This window comes from Miniopterus natalensis, chromosome 2 (assembly GCF_054644295.1).
Source record: "Miniopterus natalensis isolate mMinNat1 chromosome 2, mMinNat1.hap1, whole genome shotgun sequence".
Taxonomy (NCBI): Eukaryota; Metazoa; Chordata; class Mammalia; order Chiroptera; family Miniopteridae; genus Miniopterus; species Miniopterus natalensis.
This window is the reverse complement of record NC_142082.1, coordinates 86,218,821-86,241,486: the sequence shown is the minus strand read 5'-3', so window position 1 is coordinate 86,241,486 and position 22,666 is coordinate 86,218,821. Positions and strand designations below refer to the sequence as shown.

General features: G+C 31.7%; 1 protein-coding gene across 4 annotated transcripts in view; it reads right to left on the bottom strand.

The window, feature by feature from the left end:
* NBEA (neurobeachin) overlaps positions 1 to 22,666 on the bottom strand; it is an 816,964-nt gene that overhangs the window by 559,151 nt on the left and 235,147 nt on the right. For all 4 annotated transcript variants that reach the window (XM_016197269.2, XM_016197275.2, XM_087814370.1 and 1 more), the window contains 5 exons: positions 20,499 to 21,509; positions 18,607 to 18,824; positions 12,063 to 12,216; positions 3,466 to 3,646; positions 393 to 523 (listed from right to left, as the gene is read on the bottom strand). In XM_016197269.2, the coding sequence (XP_016052755.2) occupies positions 393 to 523; positions 3,466 to 3,646; positions 12,063 to 12,216; positions 18,607 to 18,824; positions 20,499 to 21,509 (1,695 nt within the window). The remainder of the gene's footprint in view (positions 1 to 392; positions 524 to 3,465; positions 3,647 to 12,062; positions 12,217 to 18,606; positions 18,825 to 20,498; positions 21,510 to 22,666) is intronic.

Below are 22,666 nucleotides of genomic sequence, written 5' to 3'. Positions count from 1 at the left end.
TGATAATAGCATGTTCCAAAATACACTGTTCATTCATTTCTTAGACATTCAATATATTTTTGTTGAATCTTATAGGGATGTCTATCACTAAAACCATATACATTTAAAAAGAACATTATTCACTTTTCAGATCTATTTATGTTATAATCCTTATAAGAAACCTATGAAGTAGAAATTATTAGTATCTTCATGTAAAAACCAAAAATTCAAGCCTCGGAGTGGTTAGATAATCTCAGTACCACATCATGAAGAGGAAAAGCCAGCACTGGAGCTTAGTGATGTGTGATTACCAAACCCTTGGTGTTTCATTAAGCAATACCATGAAGCTTTGTTCTCATAAAGTTAAAAAAAATTTAAAGTAAATTATATTAATATAGAAAATATTGAGTTACCTTTGAAGTTGCTGTGGCAGTCATACTTTGGGGAGCTTCTTGAGGTTTACTGCTGCCATGGGAAGATTTGTTCCCTCTGTCTCTTTGTCTCTGCCGACATTCTAAACAGTTTCTCACAGCAACACAACAAACTATTTAAAAAACCAAAAGCTTATTATTAATACAAATTATTGACTCTGACATGTTGAAAAAAGTTACTAGGTTCTATTTTTCTTTCTTTCCCCACCCCTCCATCCCATTATTATTCTTAAATCAACTAGATCAATAAATATTTCTGATAATTATAAAATATAGTAAAGAAAAGTACATATAAAACATGTGTAGTTAGAATATTTAATCAAAATACCCAAGTACTACCAACTAGCTAAAAAACCAGAATATTACCAGGGCCTCTGAAGCTCCCAATGCACTCTTCCACAGTCTATCTACTCCATCATTCAAAATTCTAAATTTTATGCATGAATATTTTTTAAAATTAATATTCATATTTGATAAATTCTTTTGGAAAGACTTCTTCCTATAATTTGACTACCTTGGCGACTATCACAAATCCCAATTTCCACCTTACCTTTCATCATGGTAGGAAAGTCTATGGCCTTTGTCAATAAGCACTCAATAAGAACAAGCTTTTTATTTATTTACTTATTTTAAGAAGCAGTAAATTATAGCAATAAGCAGTACCCAATTTTGGAAATAGACCACCTGAGTTTGATTCCTGTGTCTACCACTTTTGACCTGGGTGATCTTGGGCCAGCTGCTTAAACTTTCTTTGCCTTAGTTTCCTCATATATAAAATGAATATAAACATACTTCCTTAAAGAATCCTTATAAAGATTAATTGAATTAACATATGTAATGAGCTTAGAATGCTAAACAGTCATATTGATGTATAATTGTTTGCTTTATTATTACTATTATTATTCACTTATATAAAACATTCCTATGGCTAAAAAATAAATCTACTAGGAATTATTAGGATAAAAATCAAATCAGCAGTTAAGGCTTGAAATATATTCAGAAGTAAAAACTCAAAATAACCAAATAAATACTGGTTTGAAGATATTGAGGCATTAAAACTATTTCTCTTTCACCCTAGTTGATTTGGCTCAGTTGTTAGAGCCTCGGCCCTTCAACTGATGGGTCCCAGGTTCAGTTCCGGGCAAGGGCATGTACATCAGTTGCAGCTCAATCCCCAACCCTAGTCGGGGGAGTGTGGAAGGCAACCAATTTATGTGTCTCTCTCACATTGATGTTTCTCTCTCTCTCTCCCTCTCCCTTCCACTCTCTCTGAAAAAGCAATGGAAAAAATACTCCTGAGTGAGGAATAAAATACATATACACATATATTTTTCTTTCTCATAATGTTCAATCTATCAGCTATTGTAAAATATGAGTGGCAATATCCATGATGGCCCACAGTAAATTATCTCACATCTCTCACTGTTAGAGAGATTTCTACGTGTGTGCTCAGTCTCTCTCTAAAATTACAATAGGCACGAAATGATTCCTCTCAGCCTGTCTGTCTTTAAAAAACACAAAACGAAAAAGTAGATTTCATTCCATCATACTTTTTTAATTCAGTTATAATTGACAAATAAAATTGTATGTATTTAAAATGTACAACCTAATACTTGACATATACATTGTGAAATGACAATCACAATCATGTTAATTAACATATCATTCTTAAAGCAGTTCTTATGCCTTCCTTAGATCAGAAACAACTTCTCCCCTAAAATTATACATGTGTAGATTTTTACATACTTTTTTTTAAATAATGGGTAAAAATAGTACTCATCAGGAATTTCCTCCCTATCTAATGTCTTGCTTTCTTACATGCTCTAAGGCAAGTATGTAAACAGTAGCTTTCTAGTTCTTTATAAAGTCTAAATAGTATAAATAAATTTCCCTTTAAGAAAGGTAAGAGAGGTAAAGATGGTTCCTGACTAGAGCTGGTCTAAATTTACTAAGTGTTGTCACTGCTAAGTTTCCTCCCTCCCTCCCTCCCTCCCTCCCTCCCTTCCCCCCTCCCTCCCTCCCTCCCTCCCTCCCTTTCTTTCTTTCTTTCTTTCTTTCTTTCTTTCTTTCTTTCTTTCTTTCTTTCTTTCTTTCTTTCCTTCCTTCCTTCCTTCCTTCCTTCCTTCCTTCCTTCCTTCCTTCCTTCCTTCCTTCCTTCCTTCCTTCCTTCCTTTCTTTCTTCTTTCTTTCTTTCTTCTTTCTTTCTTTCTTTCTTTCTTTCTTTCTTTCTTTCTTTCTTTCTTTCTTTCTTTCTTTCTTTCTTTCTTCCTTTCTTTCTTTCTTCTTCCTTCTTTCTTTCTTTCTTTCTTTCTTTCTTTCTTTCTTTCTTTCTTTCTTTCTTTCTTTCTTTCTTTCTTTCTTTCTTTCTTCTTTCTTCTTTCTTTTTCTTTCTTTCTCTCTCTCTCTCTCTCTCTCTCTCTCTCTCTCTTTCTTTCTTTCTTTCTTTTCTTTTTTTAATATTTGGAGGTAGCCATATGGACACATCCTGTTTTATTTTTCATTCCCAGAATATCTATAGGTTTTTAAAATATATTTTTTTAAATTTTCAATTATAGTTGATGTACAATATTATATTAGTGCTAAGTTTCTTTACAAGATGGAACGAACTGCACAGACACAGTAATGTTTATTAGAGTTAACAGTTTACTCTGAGAAACATAGTGAGACTGGCACAGTCAGCATTTTGTGTATAAAACTATGTCTTGAATTTTCTGATATGTGTGTGAGCCCAGGGCAACTGCCCTCTGTATTCAATTACCAGAAAAGAATTAATAAATGAATATACATTAAAATCACTTCAATAAAAAATGTTACAGTCCTATTAATTTTTAAATAATTCAAAATACATTTAATTCTATTTCAAATTATAATCCATTTAAGATGATCAATACTATCTCCACTGTGAAGATACTATAATTTTCTGTGATTTACTATAATAATCTCTACATTACACAATCATCAACTTGTATCATCAATACTTTACGTACCACAGAATGTCAAAAAACAAGTCTGTAGGTAATTATATAATGTACACCTTTATTCTTAACAGACTTACCTAGCCTTAGGCACTGTCGCATTAAACCTCCAGAAGACATGTTTTTTTCAGCTTCAATCTCACTAAAATTTAGAGAGCTGGCAAATACAAGTACATCAACCATAGCCATCAATCGGCTGAGGAAAGTTACTGCTGTCTCAGCTGACATGCCTTGTGTCACTTCAATGTTTTCCAATTCCGTCTTTAAAAAAGAAGATTTAAGACGTGTTAAAATTTGGAGATATAATACATGTACATACATATTATAGGTGAAGAGTAGTTTAGTATATTTAATATATTTTGTAAACAAAATAAATTATAAATTATTATCTAATTCGATATATTGTAAAAGCTGGTTATCGAATTTATTTAGTTTACCTATGAATTATCCATGAATAAAGGAAGTTTATTTTTTAAATCAATGTTAGATTTAAATGTCATTACCTGTAAAAACTACATTCCAAACTGAGGATAAGTTTGCAAAGATATTTGGAAATAATAGCACATGTTAGTTTTGTGTTTTATTAGTTAATAATATAAAATTTGTATTTCCTAAATTCCTCACTCTTGTTTATAAAAAAATGTTAATTTTTCTTTCCTGTAAATGTATGATGAGTAATAGGGAAGATATATGGCACTTTAGTTTGGCATCAAAATGAGACAACTGTCAAATTAGAATGTATAACAATTTCATATCCATTTCAGATATGAATCTCAAATATACAGTAAAAATCTAAGGTGAAAATAATCAGAAGATCATTAATTATTCTACAGATATAAACAATAGTAATAAAAAGAATCAAAAGAATCAGTAGAATTCTAGATTGGTGAAGCTTCACTTCACTAAAATATTGTCTATAATAAAATATAATTTCCTGCTTTCAAGGGGAATGTTACAAAGTGTTCTGTTTCTTAAGATGTATAACTGGATTTGATAAACAATAGCAACATTTCTTATTTTTCATTGTTTATCACATAACATTTTTGTTATTTTGGTTTATTATGACTAGGCTTCATTGACTAGTCCTCATTTTCTTAATGTCTCAAAGAGCAGTATAAAGTAAGAAATGCTTTATAAATAAAAATTATTACTCTTTTAAATTTTCTGAAACTAGGCATGCTAGCCATATTGATTAACTTTAGTTCTTCAAGTGATAAATTAAACTACAATGTAAGTATATATTATATGTATCTCTTCTAATTTATTGTTTCATTTTGACATTGCTTATACCCATCATTCTACTTAAACATATTCTTGCTCACATTAACATGGAAATGTCAGCAGAAAACAATGTTTTTTAATAGGCAACATTTAAAAACTTCTTGTGTACAAGATGGGTATTAAAAGTGATAGATGATTACTGCAAGCACTATGTAACTTGATTCTAAATGGAGAATAAACAACCTTTCTTCCTTCTATTTATTATCAAAATAGTGGAGAAAACTTTCTTTTTAAAGTGATCTTGAAAATATTCAAAAATTTGTTTTTAATGTTAATTGACAGCATTATGCCAATCCAGTATCTACGGATTAAAGAAGTGATTAGATTTTAAAAATGAAAATTCCTTATTTCCTAGCATTTCATTGATATACAGTGTCATTTTATAGCATGAATTAAAAATCTCTGACCACAGCACAATAGGCTATAGTGAAAGTCAAATAAATTCATTTTACATAAAACCTCTTTTAAATCACAGTTATCAATATAATTTTTTATAATAGAATGGGAGATCTGGTCAATGCTTAGATCTATTAAATATTCTAAATAACTTTTCAGATATTAGAATTTTATTTTATTTATTGGTTTTTTGAGAGAGAGAGAGAGAGAGAGAAACATCGATTCTTTTGCCCACTTATTTATGCACTCATTGGTTGATTCCTGTTTGTGCCTTGACTGGGGATTGACCTCACAACCTTGGTATATTGGGACAATGCTCTAACCAACTGAGCAATCCGGCCAGGGCCCAAGATATTAGAATTTTAGGAAACTATAGATATGTTCTCAAATAAATTTTTCATCATTCTGAATTTCTGAAATTATTAGAAGTCTAACTTACTTTGTTAGCCAATGGTCTTATTTTTGAGTCTTTTGGGGTCTACAAGACTTGACCTTCAAAATATGCTTTCATTTTTAAATGAGTGAGTTATATATAGGAATTATAAATAAAATTATTAACCATCCATATAACTTGCCAAACTGTTATTTTTGATTAAACAATGTTTTAATGAAAAGCATTCTTAACATAAACCATAACCTAAAAGGGAGTTCTTATTACACTATACATAAAAGTAATTTATAATTTTAATGAAATGTTATCTAAAAATTTTATCAGGTTCAAAAATAAAGAGCATTCACATATGATTATTACTAATCTTAAAATAATAATTTCATGCAATTTCCTTTCATTGGAACTGGGTAATATCTGATTGTACATATGGCTGAAATATTATTGTTTTAATTATATTGACATTTTAGTCTAAAGATTATTGTATAATAAAATAGTAACTCATCAATAAACTAAGAAAATAATCCTTTCAGTGAAGCTTTTAAATATGCCTAACATGCCTAATGTTAAAGGTGGTATGGAAACGCAAAACATAACCAAGTCAAAAATTTCATAAATAAGTAAAAATAAAATTTAAAACTAAACACCTGAAAATTACTTAAGTAATACTAACCTTAGAACCCTGGACATGCATTAGACAAAACAGACAACAGACCAAAAAAGTACAAGAAAAGAAAATTATTAAAATTAAATAAAAATACAATGTAAAATTGAAACACAAAGTAATATATTTAAGAATTATATTTGAGTATTTTATTAAAAGGAAAAATCTCAGAAGAGGTATTCATTTATAAATTACAATGATTAAGGTCAAATATCAAATATTTAGACTTCTATTTATTTTTTTTCATTAGAATAACTGCCCAAATAACATATATGTAAACATAATTGATGTATTAGAAATTATGCACATTCTATTTTGTAAAACAAATATATTTTTCTAGCAGATGACTAAGGAAACATTTAATAAATAAACTAGTAAGATATTTCTGTCAAAGCTCTAACTCTGTACTGGTTTAATTGGAAATGACTTAGGGAAATAAACTATTTATACCAAACTTAAAGAATTTTCTTTAAAGGATTGTGTTATAATTTGGAGCCCTTCCTATAGATCAAAAGCCCCAGAAGTTAATAAAATAATAAAATATTAGAGTGATTATAACTTAAAGAACACTTTCTCATGCTAGAAAAGAATTTATTGATACACTAAATGAGGACTGCATGTGAACTAACTTAATTACATAGATATTTTACTCAGTTTTAGAATCATATTATAAGAATTATATTCAATATATTGAAAACATCAGATAGAATGAAGCTCACAATGTAAGTCATCAACTATTTCTATTCCCTGATTTTTGGAACAAATATATGTGAGCATAAGTTTCAAAATACACTGTTTACATGGTACATTGTATAGGAAAACATACAAAAGCTTCCTGAGAATACTAAAGTATAATCAGTGTTATAAAACAAAAAATTAATAATATTTCCAAATCTATTAACTAAATATTCTGATAATGGTAAGAAAACATAAATTAAAATTAAGACTCTATCATCATTTTTTAACAGAAAAAGTTGTTCTTCTTTATTATGACTTTGAAACTATTAGGAAAGCCAGAAATATCAGTCTCTATTATTTTTCTATAACAAATAAAATAAAACCATAGGTGACTCTGAATTAAATTCTAAGCATTCAGTGTTCTAGATGACTGAACAAAATGATCAGTCTAAAATCATAAAGTGATTTTGCAATTTGTAGTTGGTCCATGTTCCTTGCTTCTCTTCATTTTTCTCCTTTTTAGAGTGTTTTTTATTGACTTCAGAGAGGGAGAGGGAGAGAGAGAGATAGAAACATCCATGAGAGAGAAACATGGATCGGCTGTCTCCTGCTCGCCCCCATACTGGGGATGAAATCCCAAACCCAGGCAGTGACCTCTTGGTTCATGGGTCTATGCTCAACTACTGAGCCACAACAGATGGGCTCTCATATCGCTTGCTTTCATTTATGACCAACTGGTACAATGTATATAGAATAAGTAAGAATTTGATTCAACTAGCCATGAAAATATTAACTTCAAAAATTCAACAAAAATAATGTTCCCTCCTCAAAAAAGACTGGTCAAAATACATGGTAAGAGATCTAAATTTTCCCCCTGGCTACCAAAGTTAAAACTGTTGTCTTATTTAGAAACTTGAAAATATTTTTTTAATTAATTCTCTATGTCACATATGATTTTAAATAATATAGGCAAAACTGAAACTCCAATAAAGTCCTATTCTTTCCTGAATATTAAGCTGAAGGTGTTCACTATAATATAAATATTGCATAACTATACTATATTTTCCTTAAGGTTTTCATTAAGATATTTTCTTACAAGTAAGATTAATAAACAGCTCAAATTTTCTTACATGATGATACTGCAACAGCAATACACAAATGTTATACTTAGTATGGATTATTGTATTCATATAAGGTCCCAGGGAAGAAAAAAGACCAACATCATGCCAATCCCATAGTAACAAAAAGCAGACAGAAAGATTACACTATTTTAGTCTTTTGCCATCAAAACCCATAATAATTAAATTTGTCTCAAAAAGCCTCTTTCAAACTTCAGAATTCTGAGTATGACAGCCTTATTTTAGAAATGACAAGATTATTCTATCATGATACAATTCTGTAAAAATAGGTCCAAAAGGAAATAAATGGAGGAAACATTCAATAACACCTCTCTAGTGCACTATACATATATACCTAACAATTTTCACATAAACTCCCTGTGGGATCAGTATAATTAACACCTTTAAATAAATGAAGAAGTTGTGGTTGGGGCCATATCCAGTAAGTGGTAGAACCTAAGTTAAAATACAAGATTTATCTTATGCTAAAATTCATATACTTTATATTAAATCATAACTTCAAAAGATCATGTCTGAGTCTCACTGATAACAGGAAGCAAGTTTGTTTTTTATAATAAGGAATAAATTATATGATATCCACACTTCTACTGATGGGAAAGACATATTCCTGTGTTGATCTTTGAGTCATATTTTTTAAAAGAATAACTATGCAGAATACTTACTGTTCTACTTATTCTCTCCAAATTAAATACAATTTCACTATTAGACATGTCAAACGCTAAAAAATTTAGTATGACTAAAAAGTTACATACTTCCTAGTGGAATATAATGACAATATTGAGAAAACCTGAAAAAGAAACTTTAATAAATGTCCAATAAGTCAAATTCAAGTTCTTGTTTAATAGAAAAGAATGAATTTATCTTAAGCTCTAGCTATTGAATTTTCAATGGCCAGTAATAAGTAACAAAGTTTTCACACTAAAATATCACTATGACATTTGTATTTATTTGAAGAAATAATGCAAACTATGACCCACAAGTCAAACCTGCCCCACTGGCCGTTTTATAAAGTTTTATTAAGACACACATACACCTATTATTTTATCTGTCTATGGCTGCTTTTGCACAACAAAAGCAGAGTTGTAAAGATGGGACCGAGACCATACAGCCCACAAAACTGAAAATATTTACTATCTGATTCATATAAAAAAGTTTGCCAAACACTGCCATATTATCATTCTCATAATTTTTCATTAAATGCATATCTGCATATAAGGCATGAATATTTTGAAAAACTCCACAAACTGAAATAAAATTATCAGATCATTCATGCATTAGCGTCAAATGTTTCTATTTCTCTTTATATATCTAGATTTAAAATTCTGATGGCATCTACATGACAATGTTTGCCTTTGGTAATCTGGTGTCAACAATGTTTCCTTTCTCACTTATTCCTTCCAAATATCTCTCTTGGCTTTTTACATTTTAAATCTAAGTCAAAAAGCTCCATACTTTAGTTCTAATTTCCTTTTTTATTCAATCTCCTCATTCCTAACTTTCCCCCTCAACTACATTTCAATTTTTAGCAAGAATATTATTCAGTCAAGTAACAGAAATCAATACTCAGCAGTCGGCACCAATCACAGTTCTACCAGTATAAAGTGGGAGAAATAGTTATGGCTGTTACTTTTAAGGAAGCAATTTATTCAAAGAACATAAAATAAGCTATGTTGTATAACCAGGCATTGGTGCAATCAGTTAATGGACCAAAATAACAAAAATAGAGAGAGACAAAGAAAGTTTCTACAACTAAATGAATTTCCAAGTATTTTGAAAACAGTTTAGGATTTAAGTAATTTCAAACTCAAACTATACTGGTCAAAACTGCACAGGTAATATATTTGGAAATCAAACTTCAAAATGTCAGTATCTTTACTGTGCAAATAAAAATAAGCAAATTTGGGTAGTGAAATATTATATACATCATAATGTTTATCAGTAATATACTTCATTAATTTAATATTTCTCTGTCTTGATAGAGATCTTTTAGCTTTAAAATTTGGAAAACTATTTAGTAATGTGAATATCTGAAACCTATGAAAATTTTAGCACCAACTACTAACTTTATATAAAGTAAATTTTTTGTTCTGTAGAAATTTTAAAATACTTAAAAGTGAACTTCAATACAAACTTTTAAAATTTCTTGACAACAAATAATAAATTTGTAAGAAATGAAACAAAATTTATATGATGGAAAATATGCCAGGAGGAAAACAATGATTGATTGTTTTTAGTATATAAAAACAAGAACAATTCTCCTTGCCTCAATATTAGAATGTTTTTTAAAAATCATATGCAATTCTCAATTTACTGGCATTTGACATAAATCACCAGAGAGAACCAGATTAAAAGAAGGGATGGTACATTAATCTCACAGGATACCTACACTCTACATACACCATTATTATTTTTTTTTTCCTGGCTCTATTTCCTACTAATTCCATTAAAGCCCTAATGATAATGTGTTCTGTGGCACACCCTCCTGTAGCCTGCTTGTCTTTGTAGACTTCTTGAATAAATTCATGGATGAAATCGAAATATATGTGCCTGTGAGAGAAAGGAGTTTTGAGAATATAATTTTTTGCTGCTAATGTTTAAGTTTCAAATTGCTTTGGGAATGGTAGCAATGACAAAAGAGTAATGAGAAAAAGAGTGATGTAGAAAAAAGCTTGTTAATGATGAAATAAAGCCAGAGATCAAATTGGAACACTGTCTCACCAAGTAAAAGACATCTCAACAAAACAGGTTTCTCTCTGGAAAAAGCATACTTTTGGGGCCTAGAGATGAGTTCCCAATATGGTAGCAAGAACACAGGTAACATGGGAAGCATTAGTTCTCTAATCTTTCCTATGTACATAGGCACCTAGGGAGTAAAGATTTTTTTCCATGGATCAGAGATTTTTTTTTTTTAAATCCTCACCCAAGGATATTTTTTCAATTGCTTTTTCAAGGAGAGTGGAAGGGAAGAGGGGAGGGGGAGAGAGAGAAAAAGAGAAAGAGAGAGAGACATACACACACACACACACACATTGATGTGAGACAGACACACTGAGTGGCTGGCTTCTGCTCGTGCCCCAACCTGGGCCAGGCCTGCAGCTGAGGTACATGCCCTTGGCTGGATCAAACCCAGGACCCCTCGGTCCTCTGGCCGATGCTCTTAACCACTAAGCCAAACTGGCTAGAGCCAGAGATATTTTTTGAAGTGATAACTAAAATATAAAGTTAGCACTAACCTACTATATTTTAAGTTACATAATTAACATTGAATGTCTTTCAACCTTATTATATTAATACATTTCAATGTGTCACATAGAGACAAAGCTGTATTTTTTAAAATAAATGTTGAGCCAGCAAATAAAGTCAGACAAAAATGCTATTAAAGACCATGTGAGCAACATAAAGCTTTCTGAGGTTTTCAATGACTGACATTTTTAAGGTAGCATAAAAAAGGCACCTAGTTAGAAAAAGTACAAAACATGCCAAAGTTTTAAATAAGAAACACTCCTAGAATTTATTAATTTGGTTCTCTTTTGAAGCAAAATGCTTCAACATCAAATCTCCAAGATCAAATCTCAGAGAACAGGACGGTAAACCTCCTAGATGTAGTTTAGAATAATATTAAACTTAGAAATAATATGTCAAGTAAATCATATGACATTGCATTTATAATGATGATTTTTTTCTAAATTTATATTCATGACTCTAATTACTATACAATAAGCATATACTTGTATTTAGAACTTCAAGATTTACAGAACAAGGATTTTAACAGTTTATTATAACATATATTTAAAGGGATAAACAATATATAAAAAATAAAGTAAATCATTTCTAGTTATGACTCTTTCTAAGATGTATTCATCAGAATTACTAGAGAAATATTTTTATAAACACACATAGCTGTAACCCAACAGTTAAATATGCATGTATAAATATAACTTCATATGATAAAAAGTTACCTTAGATGAACATGTTTTGTCAAAATCCATCTATTTGCAGAGCCGAAGTTTTTGGATACCTTTTGATATGAGGCACAGGTCTTATAAACCTGTTTACAACATAAAACACCACTGACATGCTCTAGTTATGTAATTATACAATAAAACCACTAGATGGAGGCAAAGTACTTACAGTTGGTGATGTAGCTGCAGAGAGCAAAGGTAAAATTCCTCCACAAGCAATGATGATGTTGTCTACCATTTGGGAAATGAGGTGAATTGTGTTATGTACAAAAATAATGTTTTCATTGCTATTGACAAAATCCATTACAGACTTTGTAGAATGGCTAAAATAGCAGAAAAACAAAACAGAAATGAACACTTCCTTGGCTTAAGAAATTTAGACAATTTATAATAACATTTTTAAGTGACAAATAATGAAGAATTAAACAATTTAAAATGGAGTTATTAGAAAATAATATAATTTAAAATTGAGATATTATATTACTGAAAATTAAGCATTAATCTTTACACAGTTATTAGTCTAAGTGTATTAATCTAGTGTTTTGTTTCTCCTTAAGAAATAGTGTAGTAGCTTGATTCAAAGGCATGTGACTAGATCAAAAAATGCGGCTAAAAAATTTATTTTTTGCCAGAGCTATTCCTTTTGTGTTGAAAGGCAGAACTGGCTAGTTAAAACATTTTACTACCTTTTATGCAGTTTCAGTTTGTTGCATCATCAGACTGAATCCCCTACCTCTGACCAGCCATACTGAAAAGGTATACTGCTAGTGATAGAAGTGGCACAGTAGGTGAGTATAAACAAATCAATAAAAATTTAAGAACTTACTGAATAAAAAGAGAAAAGATCTAAATGATTGGCAATACAACTTCCCCATACAAAACATGCAATGTACATATTCAGAGAAATACATTGCTTTAATTTGGTGTCAGTCAAGAATATGAACTATTTTCTAACGGGGGGAAAATGAAACTAGTCCATGATCAAATTTAAGTCAATAATTCTCAACTTTTTAGAACTGTAAAATATCATGTATTGTATCTTAGATCTCAAGATGCTTTCCCTGTCCTAAATATAAAGTTTTATCTTTTAAAAAATTAAAATTACATAAAATTCTGTTTGGAAAATATTTTGAGAGCCCTTGAAAGGAAATAAAGATACACAGTATGTTAAAGGAAAGAAAATTGAGTAACACTAACTTAGAAGCTACTAACAGTGTAATTAGAAAATTACACTATGTATTTCCATACACTGATAGTCATATAAACCGTAATATATTTCATGGTATTCTAGGTCCCTTATTATCATCTCTAGGTAATTCTGAATATAACAACACTAGCAATGAAAAAGACCTTTGTTTCTACACATTAGTAGACTAAGGACAAACTGATCAAATAACATCAGAAGTAAAACCATTCTGTGGCAGACGCTGACTACTTCCATATTTCTTCTACCATGCTAACACAACCTAGATTTTGTTCTATTACTGAACCACATTGGGTATAGGAAAGGTGGGCTTGACCCCAGCTACTACGTTACTGATCAGTATTGCTCTGTATAGACTAGTCATTATCATTCCATTCCCTTGTGCTGGTGGTTAACTTTGAGAAGAGCATATAATCCTGCTAGCATGTGAGATATACAGGGGAAATTTCTTGAAGGGCTTCAATTAAAACAAAATAAAACAAAACAACAACAAAAAAGAACAAAAGAAGAGGAAGAAGAAAGGAGAAAGAAGAAGAAAAGAAGAGGAAGAGGAGAAAAAAAGAAAGAGGAGGAGTGGGGGAGAAAAAAAGAAGAGGAGAAAGGAAAGAGAAGAAGGAGGAGGAAGAGCCCCCATGCCCTCTAGTTTGGGCAAGTTTCCTACATTAATTCAATGCTGGGAGCTGAAGCAACCACCTTGAATCTTAGAAGAAAAATCAGGAGAAGCAGAGAAGCCCATTTGAGCTTTGAGAATATCATGCCACTGATCCTTGTTGATGGTGGCATAGTCTGTTACTGAAAGCCATGAAATTCCTAATATATATGCTTGCACATATACATGACACACTTTCATAATTACCTGTATAAATGCTATTAAAATTAAATTGAAAGTGAAGCAAGGGAATGATTTAATTTATGTAGGGTTCGTTTTCATTAACTGATTATATTTGAACTGATATAGTCTCTAAAAATAGACATCATAAGAACACTTAAAATTTTATTTTAACAAGCCTCAAATGAAAGAACAAGAAAAGTCTCCAGAAAAGAGCCAAATGAAATGAAAATAAGCAATCTCTCAGGTATAGAGTTCAAAATACTAATTGTAAGGATACTCCACAGCATGAAAAAATATATGGAAACTATGAAGGAAATGAAGAATGACATAGCAGAAATAAAGAATACATTGGAAGGAATAAACAGCAGGTTAAAGGAAGCTGAGGATCGAATCAGTGAATTAGAAGATGGTGTAGAAAAAAATCACTCAAGGACCAAAAAAGAAAAAAAGCAAAAACAGGAGGACAGTCTAAAGGAGCTGTGGGACAACAAGAAACCTAACAATATTCGCATTACATGACTGCCAGAGGAGGTTGAAAGTAAGCAAGGGTTAGAGAACCTATTTGATGAAATAATGGCAACAAACTTCCCTAACCTGGTCAAGAAAAAGTCATACAAGTTCAGGAGGCAAAGAGAGTCCGAAGCAAGAAGAATCCAAAGAGACCCACGCCCAGACATATCATAAATAAAATGCCAAGAATCCAACACAGAGAGAGAAACTTAAAGGAAGCTAGAGAAAAGCAATCTGTTACCTACAAAGGAGACCCCATAAGGCTGTCATCTGACTTCTCATCAAAAACTCTACAGGCCAGAAGGAAATCGCAGGAAGTATTCAAGGTAATGCAAAATAAGGATCTGAAACCAAGACTACTCTATCCAGCAAGATTATCATTCAAGATAGATGGTGAAATAAAAACCTTGTGAGACAAAATTAAGGCTAAAGGACATTATCACTACAAAACCAGAATTACAGGACATGTTAAAGAGACTGCTATAATTAGAAGTAGAAATAGGGAGAAAGAGAAACATAAGCATAAAGAAGTGAAATGGCAGTAGATAAGTCTCTTTCAATAATAACCTTAAATGCAAATGGATTAATGCCCCAATAAACAGATATGGGGTGGCGGAATGGATAAGAAAACATGACCCAAATATATGCTGTCTACAAGAGACCCATCTCAGAACAAAAGACTCACACAGGATGAGAGTGAAGGGATGGAAAAAATTTTTTCCATGCAAATAGAAATGAAAAAAAGCTGGGGTAGTGATACTCATACCTGACAAAATGGACTTCAAAATGAAGACCATAAGGACAGACAAGAAAGGTCTTAACATAATACTAAAGGGATCAATCAAACAAGAGCATATAACCCTGATAAACAAATATGCACCCAACATAGGAGCATCTAAATTTATTGAAAAACTTCTAGAAGACTTTAAGGGAGAGATCGACAGCAACACAGTCATACCAGAGGGCTTTAACAGCTTGCTGACTTCTCTGGATAGGTCTTCCAGACAAAAGTCAACAAGGAACAGTGACCCAAAATGACACACAAGATCAGGTGGATTTAACTGACATTTACAGAACATTCTACACCAAAGCTGCAAAATAGACATTCTTCTCAAGTGTACTTGGGACATTCTCAAAGATAGACCACATGTTAGGATATAAAACAAGTCTCTACAAGTTCCAGAAGACTGAAATCATATCAAGTATCTTCTTGGAACACAATGTCATGAAATTAGAAATTAACCACAATAAAACATTAAAAAAAATTCAAACACATGGAGGCTAAAAAGCACGTTTTTAGACAATGAATGGGTTACCATAGATATCAAGAAATAAATAAAAAAACTTCCAGGAAAAAAAGGAAAATGAACACACAACTCCAAATCTATGGAACACAATGAAAGGAGTCCAGAGAGGAAAGTTTATAGCACTACACACATGACAAGAAAAACTTCTAATAGACTCTCTAACCCTACAAGTTAAAAACTTAGAAAGAGAACAGCAAGAAAAGCCCAAAGTAAGTAGAAGGAAGGAAATAATATCAGAGCATAAATGAATGACATAGAAAATAAATTAAAAAAATACAAAAGATCAATGAAACCAAGAGCTCATTATTTGAAAAGATAAACAAGATTGAGGCACCTTTAGCCAGACTCATCAAGAAACAAAGAGGACCCAAATAAACAAAATCAGGAACAAAAGAGGTGAAATAACAACTAACCCAACAGAAATACAAAAGATTGTAAGAAAGTACTATGAACAACTATATGCCACCAAGCTGGATAATCTGGGTGAAATAGACAAATTTCTAGAAAAATACGTTCCAAAACTCAATCAGGAAGAGTCAGAAAGCCTGAATAGGCCAATAACCAGTAATTACTGCTGAAGCAGTAATGAAAGGGCTTCCAGCACATAAAAGCCCTGGCCCAGATGGCTTCACAGGGGTGTTTTACCAAACATTCAAAGAAGAATTAACACCTATCCTCCTCAAAACATTTAAAAAAATCCAAGCAGAAGGAACACTTCCAAGATCTTTCTACAAGGCCAGCATTAGCCCAATTCCAAAACCAGATAAAGACACTACAAAGAAAGAGAATTACAGGGCAATATCTCTGATGAACATAGATGCTAAAATCCTCAACAAAATATCAGCAAATCGGATCCAGCAATATATTAAGATCATATACCATGACCAAGGGGGATTATTCCTGGGATCCAAGGCTGGTACAGTATTTGTAAATCAACAAACGTGATACATCACATAAACAAACTGAAAGACAAAAATGACATGATCATATCCATAGATGTAGAAAAATCTTTTCATAAAATCCAACACCCATTTTTGATAAATTCTCTCAGCAAAGTGTAAATAGAGGGATCATACCTCAACATAATAAACGCCATATATGACAAACCTATAGCCAACATCATACTCAATGGACAAAAACTAAAACCATTTCCCCTAAGAACAGGAACAAGACAAGAGTGTCTACTTTCACCACTCTTATTCAACATAGTACTGGAAGTCCTAGCCACAGCCATCAGACAAGAAGAAAACATAAAAGGCATCCAAATTGGAAAGGAGGAAACAAAACTGTGATTACTTGCAGATGACATGATATTGTACAAAGAAAATCCTAAAGACTCCACCAAAAAACTACTAGATTTAATAAATGAAATCAGCAAGGTAGCAGGATACAAAATTAACACCCAGAAATTGATGGAATTTTTATACCCCAATAATGAACTCTCAGAAAGAGAAACTAAAAAAACAATCCATTTACCATTGCAAGTAAAAAAATAAGATACCTAGGAATAAAATTAACCAAAGATGTAAAAGACCTGTACTGGGAAAACTACAGGACACTGAAAAAAGAAATAGAGGAAGATATAAACAAATGGAAAAATATACCATGTTCATGGATTGGAAGAATTAACATCATTTAAATGTCCATACAACGCAAAGCAATCTATAAATTCAATGCAATCGCTATGAGAATACCAACAGCATATTTCACAGATTTGTAACAAACCCTTGGAAAATGTATATGGAATCAAAAAATACCCCGAATAGCCATGGCAATCTTGAGGAAGAAGAACAAAGTTGGAGGGATCACAATACCAGATATCAAGTTATACAACAAAGCCACTGTAATCAAAACAGTCTGGTACTGGCACAAGAACAGACATATAGATCAGTGGAACAGAAGAGGACCCCGAAATTGACCCATGCCATTATGGCCAATTAATATTTGACACAGGAGGCAAGAACACATAATGGAGTAAAGACAGTCTCTTCAATAAATGGTGCTGGGAAAATTGGACAGGTGCATGCAAAATAAATCAAAGTAGACCACCAACTTACACCATACACAAAATTAAACTCAAAATGGATAAAAGGCTAAAATGTAAGACATGAAACCATAAAAATCCTAGAGGCAAACAAGGCAGCAAAATCTGACATTTCTTGTATCATTACGTTTGCCTATACATCATCTTGGGTAAGAGAAACAAAGGAGAAAATAAACAAATGGGACTGCATCAAAATAAAAAGCTTCTGCACAGCAAAAGAAACCACCAACAAAACGAAAAGGGAGCCCATTGTAGAGGAGAACATATTTGCCAATGACACATCTGATAAAAGTAGTTGATGAGTTAATTAAATTTTCAAAGGGTAATGATAAGAAGTGTTAATACATTGTGACCCATAATTCAAGAAAATAAAGGGGAATTACAAAAAAAAGAAAAAAAGGTGTATTTTAACAGTGCATATATGTTATATGCTGATTAACAAAAATAAATTTAGTATGTGGTATTAATTTTAAGAGGAAAAGAAAAATGTGGAAATTTATTTGAAACAGAACTTTTTTTTGTTAAGTCTAATTTATATAGAACAGGAAATGACATATTTCAAAATTTTGCTTTCTAATTGTCTCAAGCTTAAGTTCTTGGATACCTTTCAATATGAGGCCCAGGCTTTATAACCTTTATGAAGATATTTATGACTCTATAAAAAAATTTCAGTTTCATAATCTTAAATAAATTTCATTTGTGAGATTTATTCAACGTTATAATTCACTTGTCAATCAGTTGATGCATGCTGGAAATTTAAAATACCAATTTTCTTAAATGGAAGTAGTCTTATTTCTAGAAAAACAGTATTTCTACCTTCTCCAAACATGTACATCTGTTTCTAATGCAAATAGCAGATCGGTGAGGAGTCGCTGGTGCATTGGAGACCATTTGAACTCAGGAATACGGAACATGGTGGTGCGGGGGCCGGGGCTGAACTGGCGCCGCTGTTCCTCGGTCATTGGCATTCCTCGAAATCCTAAATCAACTCGGAGGTCTCTGTCTTGCTGTGTGACAGACCGACCCTGAACAGCCTAGAGAAATAACAGGTGGATATTTGCAGAGTGCAAAAGAAATTACTGATTTCAAAATGAAAACAGTAAGTTTAGTAAAGCGAGTAAAGCTTTTGCTTATGCCTTAAGTAGGCAAGTATATTTACATGTATTGCTCACCTGGTGATTCCCTGCACAGGAACCTTTGAGAGCTGAAAAGGCTATTATTACTACTTTTATTTTGCAGTTTCAGAAACTAAGAAAGAAAATCAAATACCTAAGTTTAATAACAATGTTCACATTGAAAACCAGACCCTTTTTACCCATTTTTGGAGCCTTTATATTAGCCCATATTTCTTCCTTATGAAAGTGACAATATATTCAAAGTGAAGTATACTGAATATACGCCATCAACTAATTGTAATTAAAAACATAAGGTTAAAAGAAATATTACTTGAACAGATTCAAGTTAATTTCAAAGTCGATTTCACTCACAACACTTCAATTTAGAAAAACAAATGCATTTGATAGGCTGGAAAATCAGAAAAAATGCCTGTACACTCTGAATGAAAACCAGATATGCCTAGTGACTATTATGTTCAATAAACAATGCACCATGCTTTCCTTTATTTTAAATATGTACCTAAGTCAATATTCCCATCCCCTACAAATTATCAATGTAGTACAACTGCCACAAAAATGGGAATTGGCAGTTAACAGAGAAAAAATAAAAATGCTTTTCTCACAAACAGACTCTGTCATTAAGTATTCTTATTAGAGTATAAAGACACCAGTTAGGTATATGGTTTACTCTTTATAATAGAACATGTTAAATTTATTTTCAATGACATTAAAAGGTGAGCGGAAAATTCAGAGAACAACATAACAAATCATTAAGTGTAAAAATTTTCTTCAACTCTTAATTATAAGGTATTATTTAGCCTAGAAAATAAGGAACCAGTTTTAACACTCAAAGCTCAACAATTAAAATCAATATCAGAAAACTTCATCCATTTTTTGCTTTACTCTGGTGAGGCCAAAACTGCAGCAGTAACATTTCCTCACCACCAGGCCTTAAGAGTCTTTAATTTTCTCATAATAAATTCCTAGCCACATGGTTAGGAATAAAAAAAATTCTCACTGCTAATAATTCCAAATTTTCTCAGCCATAGTACCTACCTCACAGTGTTGTTGTGAGGGTTAAATCTAAAAACATATAGCACAGTGCCTGGAACAGAGTAAGCACTTGATATAAATTCCCTTTTCCCTTCCCCTTCATTTATCAGTTCAATCTGGGCTCCAAGTCCTCTTTTCTATAATCTACAGAAGAGTGTTGGGCCTGAAGCTTAAAAGGTTAAAATTAATTACGCATTCAGAGTGAAGATCTTAAGTACAAAATGTGTAAATGTAGTCACAGAGTCATAAAATGTTAGAACTAGGAAAGCCCTTAATGGCCATATTTTAATCTAGTAATATGTTGTACTGTGTAAGAAAGTTCAGACCCAGAGAGGTTGAGCAGTTACACAGAATTGGAAATATAATTCAGCTATTTTAAATTTCTTTTATATGTACTACCATACTATTCAATTCCATAAAATACTATTATGCCATAATTAAATATAAGCATAGTGTAACTGATAAGAAATTACTCTGTTTTGATGCTAACAATGCAACACCCATTCAATGCATTTTTAGAACTCATGTTAGGTAACTTACTTGTGTTGTAGTAGTGGTAGTCTGAATTTTTCGGATTTCTTTGCCTGATTCTTTGCCATCATCAGATCTCTCAGTATCTGAAAGTATACTTCCTGCATCAATATTTGGTACAGTTTTGCTACCAGAAGATTCAGTTTCCAGAGCTGTAGCAGTCACTTCAGCATACTCTAACCCTTTAGATGATAAGTCTCTTTCAGAAATACTGCTCATTCCATCTGAAGCTGTATGGATTTTGAATTCTTTTTCTTCTATTATACTTGTACAAGTTAAGTCTACACTACCAGTCATGTGAGCAAGCAACCCAAGATCATCACTAACACCAAGATGTACTTGTGTGTCCTGAATATTTGGAATAATGTGATTGCTAGAAAGTTCAGGAAGGAGTTTCTCTTCCTGTTTGGGTATTTTATTAAACAGAAAAGATGCACTACTATTAGGAAGATCATCTTTCTCATCTGCTAATGTTATCAGTGGACCATTATCCTTTTCTTCATTTTTTTTTATGATACCAACACTTCCATGTACATTGTTTTGGAGTTTCTCAACAGCAGCACTATATACATTATCCAACAAAGATCCAACCTCCACAAGGGCACCATTCTCCCCACCTACTAGAGTCTCTGGTGATAAATCCATATCATCCAACTTTACTTCTGTTGCTTCCACTTTCTCTGCTTTTATATCGACTAAAAGATCATGCACTTCCACATGTACACCACTTCCCGGTCTATCTGAATTTCCAAGAATATTGTCTGACACTTTTGTTGACATGAGCAAGTCTCTAGTGTCTGTGCTGACAGGGTAATCTGCCTCACTTTCTGGGCTCTGACTTTGTGAAAGATCTTCTATCTCTCGAATTTCCATTCCACCTTTTGCTCCTGTTGTCTGTGATGAAAGACCAGAGATGGTGCTCACATTCCCTTTCTTTCCCTTTTTAATGTTTTCCTCCTCCTGTCTCTGATATTCTTCATACATTTTGGCTAGGTATTCCTTATGTGCTTCATAAGTGACCTTGGGAACAAGAGGGAAAAACATTAAGGTATTTTATATATATCAAGAAGAAAAAAAAGATACAAATAAAATTATGGTAATAATAGCAAAACGGTATCAAGTATTTTAAGATATCAAACACAGCATGTATTAATACTAAGACAAGTGTTTAATTTCATCAAGTAATTGAAAATGATCATTAAAAAGAGTTATTTATGACTTCTTACACGTCCAAAGACACACAGTTAGGTAAACTAACAATATTAAAACTTTAAATAGTGATCTTTTCTTTTAGGTTAAGTATTTTAATGTTACCCTTACCTAATATGCCAGTTGAACTCCTACATATTTGAGGTATTTGAGCTAAAATGAAGATGTGGCTAATATACAGTCCCCAAGTACTACTCTACTACTAGATCAGATTTCACCATCCATTACCCATATGTGTGCTTATTTCAACAATTGATTTAAGAAAAACCCACACATATCCATAAATACATACATTTATAAACTGTTAAAACATCACAATTTTATCTTTACATAGGCTATTTTGTTACTTTATATAGGCTTCCTTAGGAGATATATATATATCTTACATTAAAAATGCAATGTCTTAGGTGAAGGGAGCAGGGGAGGAAATAGGGGATATCTGTAATACTAGCACAATAAAAAATGCAATGTCTTTTCCTATAAAATACTATTTTCAAATTTGTTAATATAATAATAAAAGGTGCCAATATGTTATAAAATTTAAGTTATTAATAGGAATAAAAGCTCTTCTAAAATTAAAAAAAAATTAAAAAATTTTCCTTAGAGTCACATATGATATTAATTTCTACTTAAGTCATAGGATAACAAAAGTTTATTTTGTGATAGAGCTTCCTTTGGAGATTATCTCAATACAAAAACCCCTTCATTTTATGGAAGACGAAATCAAGTCCCAAACTCGGGGTTGACAAACTATGTTCTCCTTCTACCAAAGACTAGATAATATTTAAAATATAAATATATAGATTTCTAGGATTAAATATAGAGAAAAGATAATGCAATTAAAAATACCACTAATATTAAACACTTTAAGTATATTTATGATTCACCTGAAAATAAAAAATAATTTCTGACTACTTTTTAAAAGTCTTTAAAATACTTTAAAAAGTCTTTAAAAAGTATATTTCAGA